The 19,904-nt window shown below is 50.6% G+C and overlaps 3 protein-coding genes across 5 annotated transcripts in view; 1 reads left to right on the forward strand and 2 right to left on the reverse strand.

The window, feature by feature from the left end:
• The window catches only part of Loxl3 (lysyl oxidase like 3), a 17,923-nt gene extending 11,861 nt beyond the window's left edge, over window positions 1-6,062 (reverse strand). For both annotated transcript variants that reach the window (XM_050164857.1, XM_050164856.1), the window contains exons 1-4: window positions 5,922-6,062; window positions 4,374-4,710; window positions 2,577-2,740; window positions 1,530-1,744 (exon numbers count right to left, since the gene is read on the reverse strand). In XM_050164857.1, coding sequence (XP_050020814.1) covers window positions 1,530-1,744; window positions 2,577-2,740; window positions 4,374-4,686 — 692 coding nt within the window. In that variant the 5' untranslated portion in view covers window positions 4,687-4,710; window positions 5,922-6,062. The remainder of the gene's footprint in view (window positions 1-1,529; window positions 1,745-2,576; window positions 2,741-4,373; window positions 4,711-5,921) is intronic.
• Window positions 6,063-6,178: 116 nt separating this feature from the next.
• On the forward strand, window positions 6,179-9,332 carry Dok1 (docking protein 1). The gene is made up of 5 exons (XM_050164863.1): window positions 6,179-6,835; window positions 7,151-7,450; window positions 7,581-7,674; window positions 7,795-7,979; window positions 8,143-9,332. Exons 1-5 carry the CDS (start codon window positions 6,776-6,778, stop codon window positions 8,950-8,952), a joined length of 1,449 nt encoding a protein of 482 aa, XP_050020820.1. The 5' UTR covers window positions 6,179-6,775; the 3' UTR covers window positions 8,953-9,332.
• A 694-nt stretch (window positions 9,333-10,026) lies between these two features.
• The window catches only part of M1ap (meiosis 1 associated protein), an 84,275-nt gene continuing 74,397 nt past the window's right edge, over window positions 10,027-19,904 (reverse strand). The window contains exons 7-9 of one of the 2 annotated variants that reach the window (XM_050164979.1): window positions 15,001-15,207; window positions 11,542-11,682; window positions 10,027-10,410 (exon numbers count right to left, since the gene is read on the reverse strand). In XM_050164979.1, coding sequence (XP_050020936.1) covers window positions 10,252-10,410; window positions 11,542-11,682; window positions 15,001-15,207 — 507 coding nt within the window. In that variant the 3' untranslated portion in view covers window positions 10,027-10,251. The remainder of the gene's footprint in view (window positions 10,411-11,541; window positions 11,683-15,000; window positions 15,208-19,904) is intronic. The other variant, XM_050164980.1, reaches the window with a different exon arrangement.

Consider the following 19,904-nt stretch of genomic DNA (forward strand, 5'->3'; position numbering starts at 1 on the left):
TCCTGGAGCACTCTGGCTCAGGCGGCCTGGAGCACTCTAGCTCAGGCGGCCTGGAGCACTCTGGCTCAGGTGGCCTGGAGCACTCTGGCTCAGGCGGCCTGCTGGCCTCTTGCAGTCCATCTGTTTCACACGGTTCACATTAGAATAAAATCCTTTCCTATGTGGCTATTTGCATGTGCTCTTTCAATTCTTTGAGTAAGAAGCCATGACACGGTAAGACTACCATCCTTACATTTTATAAATTCACTTATTTTCTACTTGTCCCCTGGTCTGTGCTCACTGTGGAATCTCCAAAGTCTACAGTAGAAGCCGTCACAGAGTGGGTCATCAACTACGCTGGATGAGCGACTCTCTAGCCCTTGGTTCACTCCATCCTCTTCTCCTGGAAAAGCTTGAACTTAAATCCCACCACTGTTTTAGAACCTAGTGTTTGGGTCCTGAAAGACAGCCTGGATGACAACCAGGGCGCAGCACAGCTTTTGTAAAATGGTGTCAGTCCGCAGACAACTCAACTGTCTGCCTTTGTACCACAACAAAGAAAGTTCCAATAAATATGGAAATGAATGGATATTAGAGAATGCGTTGACTTTAAATTTTTTTCTTACTCTACAGACAAATGCTGTTTGAGAGGAAGTTGCTAAACAGAAAGTTTGTGAGCACTTAAGGAACACGTGGCCCTCCTTAGCGATCTACAATTATTGAAATAATAAAATTGCGCTCAAGCCACTCTGAGCGTTTTCTATGAAGGAGTACTGAATTGGAGGCTGGAGGCTGCTGCGAGAACAACAAGCTAGAGTTTAGAAAGACTACAGAAATCCCCCATAATTTCATTAGAGACGAGAGAACGAAATATTGGTTACATTATCACCGCTTTCTGCCCAGCGTATATTCAGGTTCAAAAGACAGCTTTATAGGTATTAGAGATAAGACGTGAAACGGTTTCCTGTCTCAACAACCTTCTTCAAAGACTGGCACTTCTACAACACACTTCCCCATTGGATCACACCTTAGGCAGTGTGCTCAATGGAAAGCCACCGGGCCGGCAAGGAGCCTGGCAGCAAGTGAAATAAGGTAAGAGCTGAAGAAGGCGAGCAATTTGAGCCTGCAACTCTCTAACTGGCTGCCAGGCTAGTAGGGGCTTTTTATCCAAACTATCAAACGAGAAGCTTCAGGAAGGAAGCCGCCCTTTGCACAGAACCGTTCACTAGGGTGGGTGACTCGGTGCTGGCCAGTCCCAGTTCCTGAGGCCCCAAGCTCAGCCTGGAGAAGACACCCGCAGGCACCGCCTACGCCTCCTCCTCCTCCGACAGGCGGAAATCTGCCTGACGACCGATGACGTCATCCTCATGTCCTCTTATCCTGCCACTAGCCTATCTGCCTGTTTCCTATCCTGGGTAGGAGAGCCTTCGAGGTCGATTTCCCTGTTGCCTTGTGGCACAGCAGACTCCCGGGTTCCCTCTCTTAGACCCGGGCTTCCCCCAGTACCCATCATCCTCGCCAAAGTCTGCCCACACCCTCGAGCCCCGCACCTGTAGAAGGCAATGTTGACTCTCTTTGCTCCGGGGAAGCCCAGCATACCGCAGACCACGTGGCTGTTGTGAGCACTCCAGCCTTTATCACACACTTGTGACCATCCTTCAGGAAGCCTGACTTCCACCAGGCCCTCAGTCACAGGCAGGGGTCGCCTGCCCCAATCCACAGCTGGTCGGAGTCGCACCTCCTCCACTTGCAGGTGATGCTCCACCTGAGATGAGACCAGAGGCAGGGGCAGAATAAACAAACAAACAACAAACAAACAAATAAATAAAGAATAAAAAATCCCAGTAGCAATGCCGTGCCACCCTGAAGGAGCCCCGGTTGTGTCTAGTGTTGGGACCACCGAGACAAGGCTAAGGAGGAAGCCAGGCCAACTGCCTGTCAGGGGGATGTGCCACAGACGGCAGTGTACCCCAGGCGTCAGTGTGTGACAGGGGCAGAATGTGCCATGCCCGAGAGATAATAACAGGGCCCGAAGGCACTTAGAAAGGGAAGCTATAATAAAGTCTGCTTGAAACAGGAGGCAAGCTTCACAGGAAGTGTCGGAGGACTAAGAGAAAGTAAGAAAGATACGGAAGGAGAGCAGCAATGTTGGAGGGAGGGACGGGTGACCAGGAATGAACTGGAGAGGCTCGTGCCAGGTTTAGTAACTCGAATGTGAATAATTAAAATAGTTGGATTCGGGAGCTAGAGCTCTTCCAGAGGACCTGGAGTTCAGTTCCCAAGACCCCACAGCAGCTCACAACCAACTGCAATCCAGTTCCATGGGATCCAGCGGCCTTTTCTAGCCCCTGCCTGCACTAGGCAGACACCGGGTACACAGACATACATGACTGCAAAGCACTCATACGCAGTTTTTAGAACTGTATCTTGCAGGGCAGCAGCATCTCATTTGCCCACACCTTCCAAGTTTCCCAGAAATTTACATTACCCCATAAAGGTTTATGGAATCCCTTTATATCTCTTCTAACCACATCTGGCCATCCCACAGCTTTTTAGGTATGTGTGTGCACACGCGCATGCGTGTGCGTACTACAGACCTCGATGACATTGGAGTCTGAGAATCCAGGAAGGCGCTGGTCCTTGCAGATGACCCCAGCATCCTCATCGTGGGTACAGTCACTGTTTCCCCAGCCCCGGGAGGCACATTCTGTCACACTTCCCTCAGTCCCACGGCAGCTCAGATTGTCCAACCAGATCCGGCCTGTGGAAAGGGAGGTGAGCAGACAGAGAAATGCTTGAGGAAGAAGGGTGAAGGAGTAATGGGGCTGCCGAGGAAGCTGGTGGCTTCCTGTGGCCTTAGGATAATTCTGCACCCTCCCTTTTTTATGAGAAGGGACAGGGGACTCTGGAGGGGGAAAAGGAAAGAGGGTATAAGGTTGATACAAGATTGGTGGTGATCTGGGACACTGAAAAATTGATGAATTAAAACAACACCAACCAAGAATCAATGTTTGAATTCTCATCAATAAGGATTCATTCAATAGTAGCTATAATTAAGTCTCTATTATTGCCAAACGCTCTGCCATAGTATGTACCCACTTATCATTAGACCGGAGTTGACAGATGACGACTTTATGTAAACAGACGGGGGCTCCAGATATGACGTCACTTACCTAAGAGTCTGACTTCTCACTGAGACTTGGGAATCCTAGATTCTTTTACTTCACTCTGGCGTTCTTCCCTGTGGCATTTTCTGTATGCCTACGTTGCCTGCTGCCACAGAAACCCTACTCTTACTTTCCAGATCACATTCAGTATTGCTGACCACTCAGAACTGGGAGGGACCTTCTCAAAGGTATGCGTCACAGCCGGTGTTCAGGGTGCCTCACCTAGCCGAACAAAGCTTACCATTCTGCCTCCCTCACAAGGCCACAGAATCACCAGAAAGTCCTTGTGACTCTTTACAACTTTCCCCAACCAGGTCTGATTCAGTCCTTTGATGCCACCCAGAAAACCCTTCAGCCATGACCGGCCTTCCTGAATATGAACACATAATTGCTAACTGAGGCTTGTTTGTTTCTGGGCCAGACTTTTTTTTTTTTTTTTTTTTTTTAGCCATGCCTGCTGAAACGTGGCTTCTGAGAGTGGTTTCACCATTCTCTCTCCCATCTCTGTCTCCCCTTTCTTCCCTCTTTCTCTCTAGATCAGGGCAAACACGACCTCTGAGCTACACCCACCCAGCAGTTCCACTTTCTACTGTCCCTCTCCAGGTGTGCCATCTCCAAGTGGCACTCTGTCTCAGAAGGGGTGGAGCCAGTGAGCACAGGGGCATCAACACAACAGCAGGTTGCATGTATATCTGCCGACCAGTCCCACTGTGTGTCCTTCTGGCCTGAGCACGTCCAGCCTCAGAGGATTGTGTCCCAATCCTCACACTCGTACTTGTGCCTTGAGTTCCAGCTTGCTCATTTTAGCTCTAGCCTGGATCCTGATTTTGCCAGCTGTAGTATATGACCCCTTCTAGCCATGGGACATGCAGACACCATTCACCGGCTCTCACATTCTCATAAAGTTAGCTGCATTTGGATCATTCAGGGGTCATCCGCACTGGGCCATCCGTGTGCATGGCTCTGCAGATTCTTTGCAGAAGAGAACTTATCGATGCCCCTCCCCCCTTTGTGCACATAGAGCATTGGAGGCTCATGGGAAGCCCGGGCTAGCCCCAGGGCATATGGCCCAGAAATCACTGTTAGAAGGTTTATTATCCATGGATTTACTTAATTCTATCCACTCTAGATGTACCATGTCCCCATGGCTGTGCCATCAAGGTGTTCTTCTTTCTGTGTCTTGAGCTGCGTTAGGTAATGTCTGGGCTAGCCCGAAGCATCGCTCACCTGTTCCTGGGCCATATTTGGCACTATGAGTCCAACCCGTGGCTTCCGTGAAGCCCAGCTCCCGGCAGAGGACGTGGGCAGCCTGCAGTGTGAAGTCATCATCGCAGATGGTGCCCCATTCACCGGCACGTTGTATTTCCACACGGCCCTCATAGGGCTTTCTAGGAAAGCCAGCCAGTCGGAACCTCAGCCCCTGGCTTCCCGCCTTCTTCTCTGGGTCAGTGGAAGGGGATGGAGACCCCACACTGGAGCCATACAACAAGGGAAGCAGCAGTCCCCAGGAGCAGCAATACCACACACTGACAGGTCTCATGGCAGGCAAGGCCCGAGGGGGGCACTAAGGGACAAAGAGGGAGAGACACTAAATGATGAGAGGGAAGAAAACAGGCACCGCCTTAGAAACCTAGTTATGGGGTGCGGGGTGGGGGGAGGCCCGCCTTTCCCTTTGCAAATAACAAAACTGTTATAAGTTGTTCTGTCCCACAATGTCCTTCCCTAGTTTGGCATCATTATCATCATTCCCTTCCTCTTCATTTACTCCCATTCATGGGCTGGGTGTGGGGTTACAGGCCAAGTGTGAGGATGGTCCAGATAAACAGAGCGATTGGGAAGAGACACACAGAGAGGGTGACCCAGACGGACAGGATGTGAGAGGAAGGAGGGAGACTGTGGGAATGGAGGGAAAAAACCAGAAGGACACAGACTAGGTGACAGACACATTGAGTATGGATGGACGGGATACAAACCCAAACGCATAGTACGGGGCGGGCGGTGACACAGAAGGCACAAGCCACGCGGGGAGGGAATAAAGGCCACAGTGCAGGCACAGGAGAAATGGCAGGAGGAGCCCTGCAGTAGCAAGCTCAGACGGCAGCAGGCTCAGACAACGGTACAGGCTCAGAGAGCAGTACAGGTGCGGACAGCAGCAGGCTCAGACAGCGGTACAGGCGCGGGGAGCCTGGGAGAACAGCCGCAGCCATCTGAGAACTATGAATGAGAGGACTAGGAACAGTTTTCTGTGGAAGCAGATGCCCAGGCAGGACAGACAGAGAAGGAGGACTTTCAGCCACCCTCCCTAGCACATGGACTCACAAATACCCTGCAGGGTCGGGGGCTCCCAGGAATGCCAGGTTCAAGCCAGGCAGGGTTTGTCCAATCTTCCTCTAACAGGACTGTTTCTGTCACCGGGCAACCACAAGCTAGGGCTGGCTCCTTAGTTCAGGCCTTCTCTATCCAAGGCTGAAAACAGCCCTCCACAGCAAGGGGGCCCCCAGAACTGCTTCCCCCAACTCAGACAAGACAGCTTTGTTGGGGGGGGGGCATTTGGCTTGGCAGCCCTGGTTTAGGGCCTCCTAACTACACCCTGAAGCCTCCAACCCAAGATCTGCTCAGCTCGCCACTCTTGCGATTCGCTCCTTTAGCATAATAAGAAAACTGTCAGTTGGTCGGCTTTTCCGACTGACTCCATCCCAAATCAACTTTCCCCCTGGTCCACCGTCCTCTCCATCCCCAACTCCTCTTCCTCCTGGCCTGCAGTGTCTCCCCTACCTTCTTCGCCTAGGCGGAGCTCCAGGGGCTGGGAGCAGAGTGCTGGTCCTGGAGATTAGTTTTAGGACTTCTCAAAAAAAAAAAAAAATTGTTCGGCCAGGGGAGACTGGACCCCCCCTTCCTCCCCCCTCTTCGTTGGTCCCTCCCACAACCCCTAGAGCCCTCCCACATTCCGCTTTCTCCCTCCATTCCAGCCAGGCCAGTTCCCTCCTCTAGATCTTCCCCTCCCCCGTGGAGCTGGCTGCAGCCGTCCCCCTACCCCCCACCCCTCTCCCGACTCAAAGAAGCTTTCTTTTTTTCCGCAGGTTGGAGGTCCGGCAGACGCGGTCAGGGTGCTGGACTTGCAAACGGTTTCGGGATCGGCCCCTGTGGAGGCGGGAAACTTTCCAGCCCCCAGCCGTTCCTTCACATCCCCCGCTAGGCAGAGTATCAACAGTCCAGTTCAGCTCCAGGGCTGGGCCATGGGAACAGGTCCCGCAAGGGGAACTAATGTTCCGAGGGTCCCCTTGGTCGTTGTGGTGCCCCCGGGTGCCTGCGGGTGATGTCACGGTCTTCACTCTGATGTCACGTTAAGCATATGACATCAGTCTCAGCCCCCCACCTCCCAGGCACCACGGGCCTCTGGTTGGCAATCACAGCTTCCCTGAGTGGGCACCACTGTGCGAACGGTAGGATAAAGGCCCCGGTTAGTTTATCTGGGCACCCTGACTTCTTCCTGCAGGCTCCTCTTCCTCCAACCCCCATCATCGCCGCAGGGGCCAAGGAGGAGCGGGCACGCCTCCGGCACCCTGCAGCCCCGCCCCGCCCCACCCCCCGCCCTCGGGCCAGGAAGCGCGGAAGGAACCGCCCGGGCCATGGAAGGGGCTGTGATGGAGGGTCCGCTCTTTCTGCAGAGTCAGCGCTTTGGGACCAAGGTAGTGTGTGTATGTGACTGTGTGTGGCGTGGGGGATGGAGAAACCCCTCTGGACTAGAAGTGGGTGAAAGTATCCAGAAAGAGGGAAGGGGCCGGAAGCAGATCGGAACGCCGCGAGGGCAATTGTAGAGCCCCACGACGTTCCCTAGGAAGCCCCAGACTGTTCCCTCCTTGGTGCGGAGTTGGGTTGGCATTATCTTTGGGAAAGTGTTCCTGCCTGGGAAGCCACTGGCTCAGATCGGCCTACAAGGGGGTCTCTTCTTCCCCGTGGGGCGCGTGCTGCCGCGCACTACCGCGTCTGTCGTTTTTTCCCAGAGGTGGAGGAAAACCTGGGCTGTGCTCTACCCGGCTAGTCCTCACGGCGTAGCGCGGCTGGAGTTCTTTGACCACAAGGGGTCGAGCTCTGGAGGGGGTCGAGGCGGCTCTCGCCGTCTTGACTGCAAGATGATCCGCCTGGCTGAGTGTGTGAGCGTGGCCCCTGTGTCTGTGGAGAGTCCCCCAGAGCCCGGCGCCACTGCCTTCCGCCTGGACACCGCGCAGCGCTCGCACCTGCTGGCGGCGGACGCCCCGTCCAGCGCTGCCTGGGTGCAGACTTTATGCAGAAACGCCTTTCCGGTGAGGGGTTGGGGGTGAGCTGCCCTGGGCCTAAGGGACCCTGCGAGAATGGGGCTATTACAGCGGCACCGGACCTACTCCAGACCCAAGGGAATTCTACATAAGGTTCTCGCTGTGCCTTTTTCCGCAGAAAGGCGGCTGGGCTTTGGCGCAGACGGAGAACCCGCCTAAGTTTTCTGCCCTGGAGATGCTGGAAAACTCACTGTACAGCCCCACCTGGGAAGGTAGATGCCTGGCATGAACGGAGTGGGGGAAAGGATGTGCTCTTGGGGAGCTGGTGTTGGAGTCTACCGAGCCCCTAGCCTGCCCCAGCGCTTCTTCCCCTTTCTGTGTGTTTCTTCCAGGCTCCCAGTTCTGGGTAACCACTCAGAGGACCGAGGCTTCTGAACGCTGCGGCCTGCAAGGCTCCTACATACTGAGGGTGGAGGCCGAGAAGTTGACCCTCCTGACTTTGGGGGCCCAAAGTCAAATCCTGGAGCCGCTCCTTTTCTGGCCCTACACTCTGTTGCGACGCTATGGCCGGGACAAGGTACAGGGGCTTTCTGGGAGGATGATTGTCAGAGAGGGTGTAGGGTAGCTGTAAGCCACCAATTCCGTCCCCAGGTGGTCTCTTCTCTGCAGGTACACTAACTTGGTCAGACCTGTGGGCATCTCTTGTGGCACTCATAACGTGTTTCCCTTCACACCCCCAGGTAATGTTCTCTTTTGAAGCGGGCCGCCGCTGCCCCTCTGGCCCTGGGACCTTCACCTTCCAGACTGCACAGGGAAATGACATCTTTCAGGCAGTTGAGGCCGCCATCCAGCAGCAGAAAGCCCAAGGAAAGGTGGGACAGGGACAAGATGTCCTCAGAACTGACTCCCATGAAGGGGAGGCCGAGGGGAAGGTGGTTTCCTCTCCTGTTCCTCAGGAGCCCCTGGGCAGCCCCCCAGCCCTATATGCTGAGCCTTTAGACTCCCTGCGAATTCTCCCAGGCCCTGCTCAGGACTCTCTCTACTCGGACCCCCTGGGCAGCACCCCTGCTAGGGCAGGGGAGGGGTTGCAAGCAAAGAAACCTCTGTACTGGGACTTGTATGGGCACGTGCAGCAGCAGCTGCAGAAAACCAAGCTGACGGACTCCAAAGAGGACCCCATCTATGATGAACCTGAGGGCCTGGCCCCAGCCCCTCCCCGGGGCCTTTATGATCTGCCTCAGGAGCCCAAGGATGCATGGTGGTGCCAGGCTCGGGCGAAGGAGGAAGGCTATGAGCTCCCTTACAACCCTGCTACAGATGACTATGCTGTGCCACCTCCACGCAGCTCGAAGCCTGTGCCTGCTCCCAAGCCGCAGGGCTTGGTCCTTCCTGAACCTGGTTCCACAGGTGTCAGTGGCAGCAAAGGCCACAGCTTAGACACAGCACTGTACAGCAAGGTCCAGAAGAGTGGAACCTCAGGGACTTGGGACTGTGGGCTTTCTAGAGTAGGGAATGACAGGGGAGGGGTCAAGTCAGAGGGCTCCACCTGAGGCAGCTGCTGGTAATTCATGGGGAGTTCATGCTGATAGTTCATGGGCACTGAAAATCAAACCTGTTATAACCAGCAGGAACCAGAGGGTGGGAGGGGCCTATGTTAAGGCTAGGGGGACCAGAGGCGTCAAGGGATGACCAGCTCCAGGAAGTCACAGGAAGTAGAGAAGGCCAAGAGATAGGCTGTGGGGAGGCTCATATTGCTAAGGAATGGATGGCTCATGGACTAGGCCTGTGGAAGGGGACCCCTGGTCAGAGAGGATGCACTCTGGGGAGGCCAGTGTGGATCCTAACTCTTGTGTTGTTCTTTGCCAGACATATTTTTAATTTATAAAACAAATCTCATTAAAGCCAGTTTGGGTTGAAAAAGTCTCTGTGTGTGAATAGACACAGTGGCCATGTGCTGGGAGGTTGTGGAGGGATTAAGAGAAGAACCAGAAAGATGGTGGGGGCCGGGGAAGAAGGAAAGGGTAGTGGCTCAGAGCCTGGGTGGCCACAGGCTCACCTGGGCTGGTCTCTAGCTCGGTGGCCCTGCGACAGTTGTCTGCTAGCCACGATCCTTAGCTTTCCTCTGCAGTCCTCCCACCAAGGGTGAGAATTTGGCTCAGCTTCAAAAGATTGCTTGCATCAAAATGGATACATTTCCTGAGCACTGAGTGTCATCCAAAGCCTAGGGAAGGTATTTGACAAATGGCAGCTATGTTTCTGTAGTTCAGGGGATCTGACAGGAAGGTAGGGAGGTGTGGGGAGAGGAGATGGGACAGGGAGTAGGCTTCTTTCACAGTGTCTACTCCCGTCTGCTGGGCACCAGACAGCGCCCTGTCCCCTCCACAGACACAAGCTTGCCTACAGGGACCGAATGTCTGATGCTGAAGGAACTGCTGTGGGCAGTTTGGGAAGGGTACTCTTCTGGACCAGGGTGCAGGTTCCAATGTCTTCATTTTTCTTGAGCTGTGAAAACCTCACCATGATTCTCGAGTTGCAGTTTCCCCAAGGGTGACCCAAGCTCATGCACCTTCTTACACAAAGCTGCAGGAAGAAATTCTGGCCTAGCAACGCTCCTAACAATGGTAGAGGCTTACTGGACATTTATTTGTGTCAACACTAACTATCAAATAACCCGAATGAGGAAGAAAATTCCAGCCGGACAAAAGACAGGCCTGGGTGTGCTGCTTTCAGCCCCACGTTGGGCAATGGCAGTACTGGGGACAGAGGTGGGGAGGCTCAAATGGAGAGCAGGCAGATCCGCACTCAGGCAGCCATCCTGTGCGGTGTGGCTGTGTCCTGGCACTGGAGGCTTAGGTCTGAGAAGGATACTCTTCCTCTGAGTCAGAGGGCAGGAAGGTTCCCGAGGAAGTTTTGTTGGCTGCTGACGTCTTGGGAGCTCTACCTGGGGCTGGAGCCACTGTCAGGGGGACCACTGTTGTTCGAACTCTGTTGGTCTGGGTCTGTCCACCCTGCAAAGGACAACGGGAGTCTTGTATGGAGACCAGACAGTGCCCACGTTCTAGTCACTGGTCTCTGCCCGACTCTGGTCCCAATTCCTTCCCAGATCTCATTTCTAGAGCGGCACCCTGAAGGCCCAGGGTTCCCTAGGCTGCAGTACCATCTCCTTGCCCAGTGCCCTTCTCTGCCAGCTTGCCCTCCAAGCCCTCATCTGGCCATTGCTTCTACTTCTGGAGTTCAGAAACATCCTTCTGCAATTGTAGCTGAGACAGAAATGGAAGTTTTTCCTAAATGCTCAGTTACAGAGAAACCAGGAAAAACCACTGAGCAAAAGGAAATCTTAATGCCGGGTGGTGGTGGCGCACACCTTTACTTCCTGGCACTTAGGAGGCAGAGGCAGGAGGATCTCTGTGAGTTCAAGGCCAGCCTGGTCTACAAGAACTAGTTCCAGAAACAGCTCCAAAGCTACAGAGAAACCTTGTCTCAAAAAGGGAACCCTTAATACAATAGTCGGTTTGGCTTCAGAGGTACAACAATCCTCCTACCTTAGCTTCCTGAGTGCTGCGATCACAGGTGTGGGCCACCACGCTTGGCTTCTGGTTGTTAAGCCTTTTCTCCGGAGGAGCCCCTTTCTGGGGAACTAGTCCAGGTCTGTTTCCTCACTGTCCTCAGCGAGGCTTCCCTTGCTGATGTTGTGATTAGTGATAGGAGCTGAAGCTCTGGTCAGCCTGAAGCTCAAGATTCTTTCCCTTCCCTTAGGCGATTCTACCTCCGCCTCCCTGTCAGCCCTTTTATCTTATTTTTAATTTTTTTTCCCAAAGAGAGGGCTGTAGTTCCAGTGTGGCCTGTATGCGTAACAAGATAGGTAGTGGATGACTAAGAGTTACAGACAGAATACCTAAGCCACAGGCGTGGTGACCTCAGGAGGCTGAAGTTGAGGGCAAGCTCAAGATCAGTCTGGGCTATAATGTTACATCTTGAGCCCAGTTTCAGGAAACCAAACCAGAACCAAAACCAACCGACCCCCCTCTCCCACAACTGCTGCTGTTGCAGGCTGGAGGGAGATAAAGGACTCTCTTAGGCCCAGGGCACAAAGGGGATGGGAGGCTAAAGGGAAGGATTGGGGAAGGAGGGAGAGGTACCTTTCTAAGGCCCCTGCTCTCCCTGCTTGTGGAGAGGCGTCCCTGAGGCTTGGCATAGGTGTTACTCAGATGTGAGTACAGGTAGCTGTCAACTTGCAGGGGGTTGTAGGTGGCTCCCAGCTCCAGGCCGTCTAGTGTGCTCTGAGGAGGAGAGGAGGCATGTTATTCCGGGAACTCCAAGTCATGGAACTCGAGTACTGAGGGGCTGGGGGAGGGGGAGGACCCCAGCCTGCGGTTGAGGCTGAGATAGATGAGTCCCACTGGTGTTCTGCCCTAGGGGGATGTGCCTGTTTCAGGCGAAGGAATAGAAGTAGATGGGAGACTCCGAAGCCCTTAATACTGGCCCCGGGAATTAGTACTGGCCCCAGGAAGGGTTACTGGATTCTGAGAAAAACCAGAACTCTCCGAGAGGTACAAGGGGTCTAGTGTGGAAGGAAGGGAAGGTGTGTCTTCAGGTTACACATAGGGTAGGGGTGCTCTGGGCCTTAACACAAGTACGGGGAGTTCCCAGCCTGAGGTGAGTGGGGCACTGCAGGAGGACATTGGAGCACAGCATTCCTGAGTAGTTAGGTTTTCCGGCCACAACATCCTGTGCCAGGAGCCGCCGGCCCTGAAGTGAGACCCGCCAGGGAACCGAGGCACTCCTGCCCACCTCTTAGCTGCCAAGCAGCAAGCACAATCCCCGGCTCTGTCCTTCTGCTCCTCAGCCGGCCAGCCAGCTGTGACTGTGGTTCCCATTCTCCCCATCCAGAGCCTCCTCTGTCACCCCAACCTGAGGGGCGCAGACACAGAGAGGAGGAGGGGAGGGAGAGTAGAGAGGGAGGAGGTGGAGGGGAGGGGAAAGGGGTGCTGTGGAAGGCAGCTCCTGGCCTCCTGCCTCTTTGCATCTGAGTTTCAGACTTGTACTCCTTTTCCCCAGCAGAGGCCCAGAGCACAGGAATGCACATGCATATGACGGGACTATAGTGTCACACAGGTGCACAGGGGGAACCACATGCATATGACAGGACTATAGTGTCACACAGGTGCACAGGAATGCACATGCATATGACGGGACTATAGTGTCACACAGGTGCACAGGTGGAGCCACATGCATATGACGGGACTATAGTGTCACACAGGTGCACAGGAATGCACATGCATATGACGGGACTATAGTGTCACACAGGTGCACAGGAATGCACATGCATATGACGGGACTATAGTGTCACACAGGTGCACAGGTGGAACCACATGCATATGACGGGATTATAGTGTCACATAGGTGCACAGGTGGAGCCACAGACATGCTGCCATCTGTCTAAAGGCTTGGCATGAACACACTCGAACACCGTAACGAACACTTGGAGACATGAACGTCCACCCACATCTTCTCATTGGGCATCTCCCTTATTGGCCATCATTCCTTTGTTCCCACTCCTTTGATCCCTCCTCCCTGTTGTGCTCCTCATGGTCCCCTCTCCAAGGCAAGTGCAGATGACAGGAGGGTCATGATGGCTGGCTTTTGCAAAAGGCACTCCTAACCAAGCTAAACAAATCAAATTCAACGCCTGGACCTGAACTGCCTGTCTGGACTTCCTCCCCTGGCTGCTCTCAGCTTTCCCATCTGGGGTACTTGCCCTTTGCCCTTCACAGCTAGCTACCTGTTGGTACTCATTTAAATAATATATATATATATTCAAATATATATATGCACTGGTATATTATGCATTTTGATAAATAAATCTTGCCTGAAGACCAGAGGCTACTAGAGGTCAGACAATGGTGGCACACACCAGGATTTGGGAGACAGAGTTAGATGGACTTCTGTGAGTTCAAGGTGACCCTGGGCTACACAAGATCAATGCAGAAATAAATCCAGGTGGTGGAGCTCACACCTTAACCCCAGTACTAGGGAGTCACACGTATTTAATCCCAGCATGAGAGGGAATATAAAATGAGAGGAGAGAGACTCAGTTGGTTTAGTCTGCGGTCAGTCGCTCAGCCTTGGTAGAGGTAAGAATTCTCTAGTGGCTTGGCTGCCTTGATTTTCTGGTTTTTGGGTTGAACCCCAATATCAGACTCTGGGTTTTAATTATTTGTGCCACATATATATTTTTCTCTTAATTTATTATGTTGAATTTGATACCATAGGTAAGTTTTTTTCATGTGTTTGACATCAAACACAGTATGTTCATTTTAAAATACAGAAGATCATCTATACCTAAAGAAAACCAGTAAGAAAAAGAACCTACATAGAATTACATTATTTCTTACCTAAACTTTGCAATTCTTTCAAGTGCTGGGATTGTCTTCTTTAATCACCTTTATAGTCCCTCTATCAAGAAGCCCATCCTATGAATATATATAATGCATAGTTGGTCTGTCTTTACAAAGCCACCAAATAATTTTTTCTCATTTTACAATCCCAGTTCCCTCTCCCTCCTCTCTTCCCGCTTCCCCCACCTTCCACTCATCCCACTCCCCATCCACTCCTCAGAGAGGGTAAGACCTCCCATGGGGAGTCAACAAAGTCTGGCATCACTTTGAGGCTGAGCAAGGTATACCTCCACAGAGAATGGGCTACAAAAAGCCAATTTAAGCACTGGGGATACATCCTGGTCCCACTGCCAGTGAATCCACAGACTGCCCCAGCCACACAACTGTCACCCACATTCGAGGGCCTAGTTCAGGCCTATGCATGTTCCCCCGCTGTCAGTCCAGAGTTGGTGAGCTCCCACTAGCTCAGGTCAGCGTTTCTGTGGGTATTCTTAGGGGTGTGTGTGTGTGTGTGTGTGTGTGTGTACATGTTTGTGCATGTGCCCATGTCTATGGGATCTTCTAAAATGAATGGCACTAATTCCAAATTATTTGCCTAGGTCAAGACCCATTTCTCTCTCAACTCTCTGCTCAAATCTCTCCCTCAAATCAGGATTGTTTCTCAATTTTCGCCTTGCTGCCTTAATCAGACCATCGACTTCTTCCCACTTCATTTTCTACTTTTGTTTTTATTTCTGATGGCCGTAACAAACCCTGCCTGCTCCCCATTTCTTCCTTATGACTCTGTTTTTCTCCCGCACCCCTTTCTCAAGCTCTGCTCTATTTCCCCATGTATGGTGGTTTAAATGAGACTGACTACCGAAGGCTCATATATTTGCATGCTCAGTCCCCAGTTGGTGAATACTTTGGAAAGATTAGGAGATGTGGCCCTGTTGGAGAAGGTGTGTCGCTGGGAGTGGGTTTTGAGGTTTCAGAAGCCCACAGCAGGCCCAGTGTCTCTCTGCCTGAGCATTAGGATGTAGCGCTCCACCACTGCCCCAGTGTCATGTGTGCCACCACGTTCTCTGCCACGTTGATAATGGACTACGCCTCTGAAACTGTAAGCAAACCCTCAGTTGAATGCTTTCTTTTTATAAGAATTTCTTGGTCATGGTTTCTCTTCACAGCAATAGAACTCTAAGACACACAGGCTCCACTTGCCTCTATGATCTTTAGGCTGTCTTCAGGTGGCTCCTCGGACAGCGGGGGGAAGAAACCAGGCAGCATCAGTTCCCTGGTGGCCACCAACTTCGCCAGCAGTGTGAGAGACTGAGATGGTGTGATCACATAGAAGTTGCTGGCAGGGACATTCTGGCTGCGTCTGGGGATCTGGGGTTCCCCTCTGGCCAACAGCAGCCAATCTCTTTTCTGCAACAAGGACACACATCTTCAGTCTTTGGCTTGTTTTGAGGACAGCCCCGACTGTAGATTCTGAGTTCTCTTTGGGGTGTCAAGGAGGCCTTTAAAAGGGAGGAGTTCCTAAAAGCACCATTACTGTTCTTCCTGTCTGGTTTAGGATATGCCCTAGAGAATACCCAAAAGGTTTTGGGGAAGATACAAACTAAATGTTCTTTAGCTTGAAGTGAGTTCACTCTAGTTAGACATTAGACTATTAAATACTAAGTGTAGAGTCTAAAAAAATGACAATCTTGTGTATGTTGTATATATGTAATTTATGTGTGTGTGAGTGTGTGTGCAGGCAAGTATGTGCCATGGTGTGTGTATGTCAGGGGACAAGATTTGGAACTTGGTTCTTGCCTTCTACCTTGTTGTAGCAAGGTATTTGTTTCTGAAATATATTCTAGGCTAGTTGACCCACAGTCTTCTGGGTAATTTTCCTATCTCCACTCCTATCTTGCCACAGATTAAAGACGCATGCCACCAGGGCCTAGAGAGATGGCTCAGCAGTTAAAGGCACTGATTGCTCTTCCAGAGGATCTGGATTCAATGTCCAGGATCCACATGGTGGATCACAACCATCTGTACTTCCAGTTCCAGGGGATCCAATGCCTGTTTCTTCTGGCTTTCTTGGGCACCAGGCACCCAAGTGGTGCTTGGATGTACACGTGGGCAAAATATGTATAAAACAAAATAAAATAAAATGGACTAGAGTGCTTGGATTGAGCTTGAATGGGCAGGGTTGCATGGCTACTGGTTTTACTCACTGACCCATCTCTTCTACCTCAGATTTTTGTTTACTATTGGGTGTAGGGGTATTTACCTTTAATCCCTGTACTCAGGAGATGGAGGCTGGAGGCTCACCACTTGAAGGTCAGCCTAAGCCTATATATGAGACCTTATCTCCAGAAAACAAAAACAAACAAAAGAACAATTCTTTCTAGAATTACAATTCTTCATAAATATATTTTTTGTACTAGAAATTTAATATGATAACATTAAGCAACCTCCCTCCCAAGACAATTTTTGCTTTGTGACCCCGGTTATCTAAGAACTCACTACTGTAGCCCAGGCTTCACTATTGCTAGGCTGCTCTAACACCCTGTGCTGGGATGACTCACAATGCCTGGTTCCAAGAATTATAATTGTGTGTGTGTGTGTGTGTGTGGTGTGTGTGTAGGACAACCTCAGGTGTCATTTTTTCAGGTGCCGTTTTCTTAAACAGGGTTTCTCTTTGGCCTGGAACTCACCCAGTAGGCTAGGCTAGCTATCTGGTTTCTGCCTCTCCATCACTGGGATTATAAGCATGTACCACAATGGTAATTTTTTTAAAATGTGGGTTGTTCTAGGGATCAAACTCAGGTCTGACTGAGGCATTTTTCCAACCTCTCTTTCTTTTTAATTTTTTTGTGTGTCACTAGAAATGAAATGTAGGGCCTCACACATGCTAGACAAACACTCCACCACTGAGCTATTTTTCCCACCCCTAATTCTTAAAGTTAGTGTTGAAATGGAGGTGTGTAGAGGATGGTGAGGACATCAGGTCTTATTTTGAGAATAAAGTCTGGTGGTGTGGGCACCGAAGGCGGTTGGGATGGGATGGATGACTGTGGGGATGCCCCTGGAATACCCAGTGAAGGTTTAAGAAGAGGCCGAAGTAGCCTGCAGACCAAGAAGAGAAAGAGGAAGTGTACAGGGGAAAGTTTTAGTACAGCAAGACAGTGGGTGGGGACAGGACCCTTGAGATCAACTCGGTGAGTCCACAGAACAAAGTGAGGTGCTAGACCCTGTGGGCAGTGGCTCTGTGAATGTCACATGCCACAGAGACAGCAGAGGTTAGCACCCAGACAGGAAGAAGAGACAAGCATTTACAAATGAATTTGTAGGCACACACCCTTTTTTATGAGATGGAAACAAGGCAACTTTCTTGGGTCCTTTTCCAAGGAAAACCACAAATCTCCAAGAAACATGGAGTCAAATGGATATAGTCATCGGCAAGTTATGTCCTCTTGCTGGCATAGACCATTAATCACCTCTGGCACAAATGTAACAGTTTCCCAGTTACACAACATGGGAACAACAAACCCTTACTAGTTCTATCATTCTAACATAAGAACAATGTGGAAGACAACAGAAAAAGGGACCATCAGTGCTGAGTGGAAGACCACGAGGAAGGGACCATCCATCAGTGCTGAGTGGAAGACCACGAGGAAGGGACCATCCATCAGTGCTGAGTGGAAGACCACGGGAAAGGGACCTTCTGTAGCATGAATTCTAATTGTTCTTAATAATAAAAACTCAGAGTCAGATATCAGGAGATGAAAGTTGAAGGGTCAGAGAAGCAGAACGGCCAGCCACTAGAGTTCTTACCTTTACCAATGTTCAGACCTAAGGGACTATCCTGTTTCTATGAATCCTCAAACTTCATCTGAGCTCCTGTCTCTTCCACTTTATATTCCTCTCTCTGCCCAGCCATATCACTCCGGCTCCACCTCCCTAGTGCTGGGATTAAAGGCATGGGATCCCAAGTGCTGGGATCACCTTTGTGTGAATTCTGTTTCTCTTTTAGGCGGATTCAATCTTGGTATAGTCCAGGGTGGCCTTGAACCCACAGACTTCCATCTGCTTCTGTCTACCAAGAGGTGGGATTAAAGTGTGGGCCACCACTGCCTGGTCTTTTATGGCTAACTAGTGGTTTAGCTTTGTACTCTGATCTTCAGTCAAGCTTTATCTGTTAGATTACAAACAAAATATCACCACACCCATCAGTACTTTGTGGAAGATAAGAGAAAGTGATACAGGGAGCCATCTAACACCTGCTGGTGGCTTCGGAGGGAGGAGGTAAAGCTCTGCCATCTTAACTCAGTGCCATCAAACCAAACAGCACAGAATAGCACGGAGTCTGGTGGTCTTGGGCAAGGGGCGGGGAACCCACTCATGCGTCCAAGAAGAAAAGCTGTGACTGACTATTCTTGTGGTTGACAGTCAAGGGCTGATAAGGGAAGTATGGTGCCCCTTCAATGGTGAAGATAGGTGAGAAGCATGATGCTTCCTCAAGAAAAGCATGGGTGGTGATAGGTGATCCAGGCATGATAAAGCTAACTGTAACAATAATAATAATAATAATAATAATAATAATAATAATAATAATCTAAAACAGTGGAATGCTTACTCAGCCCCAGGCACTGTGTGAAGAGCATGTGGAGACCTTAGAAGTTCATATGTGGGCTGGAGAGATGGCTCAGCAGTTAAGAGCACTGACTGCTCTTCCAGAGGACCTAGGTTCTATTCCCAGCACTCATATGGCAGCTCACAACTGTCTATAACTCCAGTTCCAGAGGATCTGACACCCTCACACAGACATACATGCAGGCAAAACACCGATAACACACAAATAAAAATAACAGTAGAAAGAACTTCATATGCTGATACTATCTTATATCTAGAGTTTTCCCCCTGAAGAACAGATTCAAACTGTGATACAAAGTCCATCTGAGGCTTACTGAATCCATCAACCTAGCAGCAAATAATATTAAAATTATGGCATATGTGCTTGTCAGGGTATTTGCCTACTCTACAGCCTTGCTAAGTCTGAGGGAAGACTAGGCAATTGCTTAGCTTCCATTGGCCAAGGTAACTTCTGATTAGGGCTCAGGATTTCAATCATCATTTTTTTCAGACTTCATTTTGTACCAATCAAGGCATTTGTAAGTTTGTTAAAAATTTATTGAGTGGGGAGCTGGAAAGATGGCTCAGCGGTTAGAAGCACTTGCAGAACTGAATAACTAGGTTTAGTTCCTGGCACCCTGGTGCTCACAATCACCCATAACTCCAATTTCAGGAGATCTGACATCTTGTGATCTTCATGGGCACTAGGCATTCAGGAGGTTCATACACATACACGCAGGTAAAATATTTATGCATATAAAGTTTTTTATTGAATAGTTATTAGGTTCTAAGCACTAGGTGTGTAGAAACTCACTAGATACTGTGTCCTCTTGGTATTTATAGTTGAGTAAGGGGAAGCTTGTAAGGGATATTTATCTAAGATGTCATGTGATCCACTCTTCTGACTGGTCTATATTTAGGAATGATTGTCCAGTGCCCAGAAAACTTCTCAGTCCTAAACAAACTGATAATGTCAACTGCGTGCACAAGCCTTAACTAAGCATGAGATATCTTGCCACTGAGACAACGAGCTAGGGAGCATGGCATGTGATGTTTCTTGAATCTCATCATTAAAGAAGAATAACCTCTATTACACTATGGGCTTGCTAAGAATCTCTGAGTGCTCTGAATGCTGCACACAGAACACCTTTGGCCACTGGACTCCGAGTCGACCAACCTGAGATGACAGCTAAGACTCTGCAGTCAGCTGGTATGTAGGAAAGACAGAAGAAAGACAGAAGTCTCAAAAGTCCCTGCTAACACTGGGACTATTAGAGGCCCAAGACGATTTGCTTTTTGCTGCTTAAATAATTTTATAGATTTTTTTTGTTTTTTCAAGGTTTCTTTGAAACAGACAGGGTTTCTCTGTAGCTTTGGAGCCTGTCCTGGAACTAGCTTTTGTAGATCAGGCTGGTCTCGAACTCACAGAGATCTGCCTGCCTCTGCCTCCCGAGCGCTGGGATTAAAGGCGTGCGCCACCACTGCCCAGCTTAGTTTTT

The sequence above is a fragment of the Alexandromys fortis genome, unplaced genomic scaffold (genome assembly GCF_014885135.2).
Source record: "Alexandromys fortis isolate MF-2015 unplaced genomic scaffold, M_Fortis_MF-2015_v1.1 scaffold_138, whole genome shotgun sequence".
Classification (NCBI taxonomy): domain Eukaryota; kingdom Metazoa; phylum Chordata; class Mammalia; order Rodentia; family Cricetidae; genus Alexandromys; species Alexandromys fortis.

Coding starts and splice junctions, on each gene's coding strand:
- Dok1 (XM_050164863.1), top strand. CDS start 6,776: ATGGAAGGGGCTGTGATGGAGGGTCCGCTCTTTCTGCAGAGTCAGCGC. Junction 6,836..7,150: donor GTCAGCGCTTTGGGACCAAG/GTAGTGTGTGTA, acceptor GTTTTTTCCCAG/AGGTGGAGGAAAACCTGGGC. Junction 7,675..7,794: donor GTACAGCCCCACCTGGGAAG/GTAGATGCCTGG, acceptor TGTTTCTTCCAG/GCTCCCAGTTCTGGGTAACC.